The following is a 9,624-nucleotide window of genomic DNA, read 5'->3' as shown; positions in this document are numbered from 1 at the left end:
TTGCCCTTGGGGTTCTTGTGAGGGATTCACGTACCCCCTGCATCCTGTGCTTTATCTAATGTGCAGCTTGGCTGTCATCCACAAGGTGTTCTGGGGAGATTGGATCTTGTTAGTCTGGGGCCTCAGGCCCTGGGCCAGGCTGGAGGAGGGCAGAGGGGCAGTAAGTGGAGCCTGGGGGGCAGAGCTGAGGCCCACATGTTTCCCAGCCTTGGATGACTTAGTCAAGGCGATGCCTGTCTCCAATCAGGATCCAGGGATATGATCCCCCTTAAGCCGTAGACAAAGCTGTGGGTAGATAACCTGGGAGAAGGGTGGGCAGAGAGGGACATAGCAGAGATTGGGAGAGCAGCTATCAGGGAGAAGGGACCTGAGGTATTTCTGGATCTCACAGATGTAGGGAAACTCAAAAGTTACTTCCCTGCTGCTTCCTGTCTCCCTCCCCTAAAACTTTCCCCACTTGACTCGGGTTCCATGAGCTAGTAAGCACTTGGCCTGTTACCCAGGTTGGGAGGGGGAGGAAAGTACAGAGTCCCCTTAGAGGAGCTCCAGAAGGCTCCAGGGAGGTGTGCACCAGAATTCCCCCCAGATCTGCACCCTAGCTGCTGGCCATGCTGAGATGGGTAGCTCAATATCTCTCTCCTCTAAGGAGGCCCAGGGAAATCCAGGGTCCCCATCATCTGAAGCCACTTTCCAATAAGGGCCATGCCATCGTCTATTCCAGGATGGAAGAGGGGATGGCTGCGGCCACTACTCCAAAGCAAGCCTGGCCCCCCATCTTTTTCCTGCTCCTCCTGTCTGGGGGGAGTAGCGGCGGCTGCCCTGCTGTGTGTGACTGCACCTCCCAACCCCGGGCAGTGCTCTGTGCCCACCGGCGACTGGAGGCTGTACCAGGGGGACTCCCGCTGGACACCGAGCTCCTGGACCTGAGTGGGAACCGCCTATGGGGGCTTCAGCGGGGAATGCTCTCCCGCCTGGGCCTGCTCCGGGAACTGGACCTCAGCTACAACCAGCTGTCCACCCTCGAGCCAGGGGCCTTCCATGGTCTGCAGAGCCTGCTCACCCTGAGGCTGCAGGGCAACCGTCTGCGAATCGTGGGCCCCAGGGTCTTCTCAGGCCTGTCTTCCCTCACGCTGCTGGACATTCGCCTCAACCAGATTGTCCTCTTCCTCGATGGAGCTTTTGGGGAGCTAGGCAGCCTCCAGCAGCTGGAGGTTGGGGACAACCACCTGGTGTTTGTGGCTCCGGGAGCCTTTGCGGGACTGGCCAAGCTGAGCACCTTCACCCTGGAGCGCTGCAACCTCAGCACCGTGCCTGGCCCGGCCCTGGCCCGCCTTCCAGCGCTAGGGGTCCTGAGGCTACGGGAATTAGATATTGGGAGGCTGCCGGGAGGGGCGCTGCAAGGGCTGGGGCAGTTAAAGGAGCTGGAGATCCATCACTGGCCGCCTCTGGAGGCTCTGGAGCCTGGGAGCCTGACTGGGCTCAATCTCAGCAGTCTGGCCATCACCCGCTGCAATCTGAGCTCGGTGCCCTTCCAAGCGCTGCACCACCTGAGCTTCCTCAGGGTCCTGGATCTGTCTCAGAACCCCATCTCTGCCATCCCAGCCCGGAGGCTCAGCCCCCTGGTGCGGCTCCAGGAGCTCCGACTGTCAGGGGCGTGCCTCACCTCCATCGCTGCCCACGCCTTCCATGGTTTGACTGCCTTCCACCTCCTAGACGTGGCGGATAACGCCCTTCAGACACTGGAGGAAACAGCCTTCTCTTCTCCAGACAAACTGGTCACCCTGAGGCTGTCTGGTAACCCCCTGACCTGTGACTGCCGCCTCGTCTGGCTGCTCCGGCTCCGCCGCCGCCTGGACTTTGGCACGTCCCCCCCTGCCTGTGCCGGCCCCCAGAACGTCCAGGGGAAGAGCCTGAGGGAGTTTTCAGACATCCTACCTCCAGGGCACTTCACTTGCCAACCGGCCCTGATCCGAAAGTCCGGGCCACGATGGGTCATTGCAGAGGAGGGGGGGCATGCCGTTTTCTCCTGCTCTGGAGATGGAGACCCAGCCCCCATCGTCTCCTGGATGAGGCCTCAGGGGGCTTGGCTGGGAAGGGGCGGGAGAGTAAGGGTCCTGGAGGATGGGACGCTGGAGATCCGCTCTGTGCAGCTACGGGATAGAGGGGCCTATGTCTGTGTGGTCAGCAATGTAGCTGGGAATGACTCCCTGAGGACCTGGCTGGAAGTAATCCAAGTTGAACCTCCAAATAGCACTCTCTCTGACCCCAACATCACCATGCCAGGGATCCCAGGGCCTTTCTTCCTGGATAGCAGAGGCATAGCTATGGTGCTGGCAGTCGGCTTCCTCCCCTTCCTCACCTCGGTAACCCTGTGCTTTGGCCTCATTGCCCTCTGGAGCAAAGGCAAAGGCCGGGTCAAACATCACATGACCTTTGACTTTGTGGCACCCCGAGCCTCTGGGGATAAGAACTCTGGGGGTAACCGGGTCACTGCCAAGCTCTTCTGACCTTTTCTTCCACACTGGGGACCCATCCAAGTCAGCTTCGGATACCAAAGGGGAAGAGAACCAAGGCTGCTTGGACCAGAAGCTAGTCCCAAACAGCATAGATCTCCCACGCCTCCTGCCTGCACCATGCCAGCAGCTAATGCCGCCTCCTGATAGCCGGCCTCCTTGTGCTTTTGCAGCTTGAGGATAGCATTGTCATCTCTTCCCTGAGGGTCCCAGGAAGCTGAAGATATAGACCCTGTAGTCAGCCCAGTCCTTCCCCCACCACATACAAAGCAGGAAATATAACCCTCCAGTCTGCTAGTCTAAGCTCCAGGCTTCCTTCACACCCACCTACACATACCTTAATAACCAATACCAGTCGCCAACCACAGCCATAGATTACTTCAGAGATGGGGCTGGGAAGTGCCACTTGCTTCTTGGAGTCTCTGCTCCTCAACCAGGTGGTCTCTCTCTCTCTTTTCTGCTCTGTCCCCTCTCTAGGGGCAAACAACTAGGGCCAATGACCTCAAGCTAGGGAGAAGAGGATGTGACAGGGGGTGTGGGACGGGAAGGAGGACAGACTACACACTGGCACTGAGTGTGCATGAGCCCTGCCACCTGCCTCTGTCTGTCACAGCATTAAACCTGTTGCCAAAAGGCCATGACAGTAGCAGCCCCAACTAAATGTGCTCTCTGGAGATTTCTTCAGTCTTTTCCACCCCTTATTTCTGTCAGATCTCCCCCTTCCTACGCTTTCTGCCTGCCCATTGAGCCTGTATCCTAATGGCCTTGCCTGAATCTAACGAGCCTGACAACCAGGGGTTTACGCAAAAGGTTGCCCACCATGCCTGGAGAGATCAGCACACCCAGCCCATTTCAGTGTCAACCCTTTCCCCTGTACTCTCCCTCTCCGGAGTTGGAGGAGAGATCCTCTGCCTTCCAAAGGATCCCTCTGCAAAAATTTCAACCCAGGGCACCCAGCTCCTTCCCTTCTTTCTCACTCTGGTTGGAATCTCCCTAACATTCCTGTATTGCAGATCCCTAGTGCCCTTGATGGAGAAAGCAAGAGCACTCCTAGAAAATGACTAACAAAAGCAAGAATCTGCAGCTGTCAAAGGGGAGAGACCCAGAACACAGCAGGACTAGGTTTGAAGGAACAAGGTGGGAGGGGCACTGCAAGCTGTAGTGAAAAGTGGAGGGAAGAAGCAGCAGCAGGAAGCACCTGCCTTTCCACCGTCCTTCAGCAGTTTCCCCTGGTTCCGTGTTCAGTGCAGCCCCGGTGGGAAGCTGTCTTTGGATAGAGGTCGCTGTCTTATGGAGACCCCAGATGCAGAGGCAGAGTGGGAGGAGGAGATGCTGACTGCCTCTGAGTGTACTCCAAAGAAAGACCAAAGCAGAGCTAGAAAAAGTAGAGATGCTGAGAGCTCAAGGGACAGGGCAGCAGCGTCAGCATCACCGGAAGGGGAGGAGTGAAGGGAGAGGAAAGGAGCAGGGAGGAGGGGCCGAGAAGTGGAGAGTCACGAGGTCCCTAGGAGTCAGTCTCTCTCTCTCTCTCTCCATCTCCCTCTCCCTCTCCCTCTCCCTCTCTCCCCCTCTCCCCCTCTCCCCCTCTCCCCCTCTCCCCCTCTCCCCCTCTCTCTCTCTCCCTCTCTCCCTCTCTCCCTCTCTCCCTCTCTCCCTCTCTCCCTCTCTCCCTCTCTCCCTCTCTCTCTCTCTCTCTCTCTCTCTCTCTCTCTCTCTCTCTCTCTCTCTCTCTCTCTCTCTCTCTCTCGCAGCATCTGCACAGCGTCCTTAGTTCCCCTCCACCCTCAAGAGCCCCCACCCACCCCTCACCCAACAATATGCAAAGCGTCATCAGCTTCCTAGCCATTCCTGCTGCCCTTGTCCTTGCCCTGAGGAGACTCATTAGGAGATTCCCAGCCCAAACTGTCCCTGACAGGTGAGAGAAGCTGGCACCATATGGGGGCAGCCAGACTTCACCAGCAGGCAAGCTCTTCGGTGGGGCAGAGGTGGGAATCTGGGGGCAGGGGGCTGTGGGCAGAGGTGAATGTGAGAGAGAACCCGGCAGTTTGGAGAGCGAGGCTGGAGAATCACACAATCTTGAGCATCCGGAGCCTCCAACCTTGCTCCTGGCACCGTGCACACACAATTCCCTTAGCATTGCAGCAACCTCCCCTCTCCAGTTTATTAGACAGCCCAAAGGTTGTCTAATAACCTTGGGGCACAGCCCTCTCCCTCATTTCTAAAATCTTCCACCAGTAGCTTGTGAGATTGGGACTTGTGGGGGTCAGGTGCTAGAGGTTCTCATACTAGTTGCCCACACTGCAATTCAGAAAAGGGCAGAAGCAGCATTGCTGTTCAGAGAAATCTACTCTGGGAAGCCCCCGAGGCAGTGGGGAATGGATGACATGTGTCTGGATTGGGAGATGCTGCTGCCTGAGTCCCACAGCCGCCAGAGCAGCCCAACAGAAACAGAATGTGAGTTGCTTATGTGATTTCAAGTTTTCTAGTATCACATTAAAAAAGCAAAAGAAACAGATACAATTAAGTTTAATACTCTATTTTATTTAACCCAGTGTACCCAAACTATGATCATTTCAACATGTTATCTATATAAAAATGAGTAATGAAATATTTTACATTATTTTTTCATATTAGGTCTTTGAAATCTAGTGTATATTTTACACTTACAACACATTCCAATTTGATAACTAAATTCTCACCAGAAATATCTGATCTGTAGTTAGGTTTCATAAAATTCACTGTTGAGAAAGTCAATTCACACATCCAAGTTGCTCCATATTAAAAGTTTTCCAATAACTAAATCAAGTATTGGTTTTAACATTTAAATTAATTGAAATTAAATAAATTTTAAATTCTACTCCTCAGTCACACTAGCCATCTTTCAAGTACTCAGTAGTCACATGTGGCCAGTGGCTACAATATTGGACAGCAGAGCTCCAGACACTGTAACTCTGGGTGTAGACTAGGGCCTCCTCAGCAGAGGTGGGCAAAGTGTCCCTCGAGAAGCACATTCAACGTAGAGGAAATGCCTGTGGGGTTCCCCTACTACCACCCCTTGCTCTCCTGACATGGCCTTTCCAGAACACCTTCAGAGAGGGACGCTAGTTACCGTAACAAGGTTACTGCAATGAGCAGTTCCACAGCTTGTCCAATCATCAGAAAGCCAGCCCCTTACCCCATGTGCCCGGAAAGGCTGCCCTTAGCTCAAGGGTGTGTGTGTGTGTGTGTGTGTGTGTGTGTGTGTGTGTGTGTGTGTGTGTGTGTGTGTGTGTGGACAAGTGTGTGACGGCAACCAGGGACGCAGGCGGGTGGTGTGTGCACATGTGCAGGGATGTTATGGTCCACATCAGAGGCAATCCAATGGCAGCTCTCCCCTGGAGGGACAGTCGTGGAGATAGAAGAAAAATAACATTTATTCTGTGTTAGTTGGTTACATGTATGTTTTCTTATTTAATCCTCACATCAACCCTATTAAGACAGGGAATCTTGGCTGATGGAACTAAAGGTCAAATAGATTAACTTGCTCGGGTACACAGAGCTGGTTAGTAAGGGAGCTGCTTCTGGACTCAGGGCTAACTCAAAATCCAAATGCTTTCCACCACACTGCCATACTGCTCAGTCACTGTCTGCTCTTATAACCCCCTTCCCCAGGGTCTCTCAGCTGCAGGAACTGACCTGTGAGAAAGGTAGAATCCAGGGGTCATCCCCAGCCCCACCCACTCTGAACAACTCTTTTAAGGGGAATGGGGTCAGTTGTTGGTCCTCACCTTCCTTCAGTAACTCTAATGCACCTGATTCAGGAAGCTGAGGATTGGTTGTTAGTTTTTAATCTTTCTTCTCAGTCTCCCCCAGCATCCGTCTCTCAGAGAGAGGCAGGAGACTCTGGGTAGGACTTTTGCTCTTAGCAGTGAGTGTGGTGATGATTCAGGCCGGCGAGCACGTGAGATCAGAGGACTCCTGCGTCCTCTTCCTCCAAACTGCTTTGTAAAGGGGAGTTAAGGAAGGAGACTTAGAGCTGGATGTCGGTGGCCAGAGAAGCTGAGGAGAATGTCTCTCTCCTAGGACACCCTGCCACAATTCATCAATCTGATCGAAAGACGAAAGAGTAGCACCAGTATAATTTCTGATACTAAGGCCCACATTCCCAGCTGCTGGTTTCTGGTGAAGAGACTTGAGTGACGGGGGAAGAAGGGGTGATTCCTACAATGGACAAAGGGAGTGTGCTGTTTTCCAAAACCTCAGATAGCTGAATATCATTTGAATAGTTTACACGTTATCCAGGAAGGGAACTCTGTAAGCAGCCAAGGCTCTAAACAAGGCTACTGCGTTTGAGAACCCCTCCCTGCCCAGCCCTTTAGCTAAAGTCTACTTTCCTGCTTTGGCTTACCGAGTGGAAACACCTGCCCACTGCACTCTCCGGACAACCCACACTCTATGTCAATTAGTTTCACCTACTGCCACCTGCACCTTGTTCAGAACACCCTTCAGGGAAACAGAACTGGACTCTTCAGAGCGGGAGATGAGAATAAAGAAATCACAATTCACCCAATCCTAGTCTCTCACAACTCAATCTTTGAATCCTGGTTTGGGCTCTTAGAGGGGGAATGAGATGACAAATCCCAAATACACAGTGACTTGAGAGTGATCATCTCACCTAAAGTTATCCTTTCTACTCCCCAGTCTCCCTACCCAACCAATTAAAAGTCCACCCTCCTTCAGAAAATTTCCAGGAAAAGTGATTACACCTGGCTTTTCACTGCTCTGATTAAGAAATTAATCCTGTGGTTTAATTTTTAATTTTAATCCCTCTTTTTGGACTTCCACTTCATTTCCTCTTCTTTGCTCACCAGCTCCCATTGGAGCTGGAAGATGATGAGCCCATAAAGTAGGCCTGTGCTTTTTATTTATTTATTTATTTTTGCGGTACGCGGGCCTCTCACTGTTGTGGCCTCTCCCGTTGCGGAGCACAGGCTCCGGACGCGCAGGCTCAGCGGCCATGGCTCACGGGCCCAGCTGCTCCACGGCATGTGGGATCTTCCTGGACCGGGGCACGAACCCTTGTCCCCTGACATCGGCAGGCGGACTCTCAACCACTGCGCCACCAGGGAAGCCCGGGCCTGTGCTTTTTATAGCAACAATGGACACTCTTCCTTAGGTCTGAACTACTCTTTACCTTTTTAAAAGTAAAAATAGCTATAGCAATCAAGGCACTCAAATACCTAGAAATAATCTTAGAAACTATATATGTAAATTTTACATGACAAAAACTTTAAAACGCTACTGATGGGACATTAATGACTTACACATGTTTATAGGAAGATTCTATATCATAAATATAAAAATTCTCCCTTATGTAATCTAAAAATATGTGATTCCACAAAATAACATTAACAGTATACTCAGAAAGGAAATTGTGGTATATTCCCAAAATATAATACTACACGGTGATGAGAATGAATGGACTAAAACTATACACAATAATATAGCTGAATGTCACAAAAATAATGTTGAACAAAAGAAACCAGACACAAAAGAGTACTTACTGTGTGATTCTCTTTGTATAAAAAACAAAACAAGCAAAACTAGTTTCTGCTACTAGGAGTCAGAAGCAAGTTTACCCTTGAGGAGAGTAGTGACTGGGAAGGGATAATGTTCTGCTTTTTTGATCTGGGTGTTGGTTACACAAATGTGTTCCATTTTTTAAAATTCATCAACATGTATGCTTTTCATCTGTGCACTTTTCTGTGTATATATTGTACATCAAATTTTTAAATTGTGGTAAAAATAACACATAATGTACATCAATTTTAAAAAACAGTATGGTACTAGAACATGAATAGAGAGATCAATGGAACATGAAAAACCCAGAAATAGACCCAAATACATGACAATTTGGATCTTATGAAAGGTAGCATTCAAAAACAATGGAGGAAATATGGGTTATTCAATAAGGGTTGGACAAGACAAAACTGGATCACTATTTCACACCTTAACACCAAAATAAATTCCAGGTGAATCAAATATTTACATATGCAAAAAGACACTATAAAAATATTTAAAGAAAACATAGGATAATTTCTTAATAATCTTAGGTCATAGGACGCTTTTCTAAATATGATATGAAACCCAGAAGTTATCAAAGAAAATGCTGACAAATTCAGCTACATAAAAATAAAAAATACTTGCATAACAAAAAAGTCACCATGAAAGTAAAAAGACATACGACAAACTGGGAAAGGGGAAAAATATTTTCAACTTACATATGAACAAAAGGCAAATATTAAAAGTCCTGACAACCAAATAGAAATATGAACAAAGTGTATGAACAATTTACAGAAAAATAGAAAGCAATTGTCACTTAAGCATATTAAAAGATGCTCAACCTTATAAGAGAAATGAAAATTTAAATTGCAGTGAGATGCCATTTACACTATCAGACTGTCAAAAATCAAAAGGTTTGATAACAGGCTGTATAAGCTTGCTGATGGGAGAGAAGATTGGTAAAACTTGCATGGAAGGCAATTTGGCAATACTAACCAAAATCCTTTTCAAACATTGTTGGTGGAATGAAAATGAGAAAAATCTTTGTGGGAGAAAGAGAATTTGTGAAATTGTATCTATCCAACTGAAGAAACAATACAAACACTTCTCAGTGTTTGCAGCCCTAAGTATTTATTGTACTGATATACAAGAGCCAAACAAAATATACTTGGGTATCAGTATAATGTTAAAGGGACTGATTGAATATATCTTAATACATCCCTCAGGCTTACTATGAAACTTAACTATTAGGCAGTTACCTACGTGCTGCTATGGACAGATATCTAGACCATATAAAAAGAAACTGCAAAATAGTAATGTATAACATGTTACCGACTGGGTAATATATATAAATATATTTAATGTATACATGTTTACTATAGAATATCCTGTGAAAAATCCACAAGAATCTGGTAAAACCGGTTGTTTCTTAGGGAAGACAGACCTTTTATTCCTTTGTAGAATGTGCATGTACTACTTACTCAAAACACATATATATTTTTCAAATTAACACAAAACGAGAAACTGAGGCCCACTGGCATGTCCTTAGCTGACCAGAGATATAATCTTG

The 9,624-nt window shown here is 48.8% G+C and overlaps 1 protein-coding gene across 1 annotated transcript; it reads left to right on the top strand.

Annotated features, from left to right (window-relative positions):
• Positions 1-721: 721 nt before the first annotated feature.
• LINGO4 (leucine rich repeat and Ig domain containing 4) lies at positions 722-2,507 on the top strand (the record flags this gene model as incomplete). The annotated part of the gene is made up of 1 exon (XM_079936638.1): positions 722-2,507. The coding sequence occupies exon 1, from the start codon at positions 723-725 to the stop codon at positions 2,505-2,507; it is 1,785 nt and encodes a 594-aa protein (XP_079792764.1). The 5' UTR covers position 722.
• Between the last annotated feature and the right edge of the window lie 7,117 nt (positions 2,508-9,624).

This window comes from Stenella coeruleoalba (assembly GCF_951394435.1).
Source record: "Stenella coeruleoalba genome assembly, chromosome: 1".
Lineage (NCBI taxonomy): Eukaryota > Metazoa > Chordata > Mammalia > Artiodactyla > Delphinidae > Stenella > Stenella coeruleoalba.
This window is presented reverse-complemented; position numbering and strand designations above follow the sequence as displayed.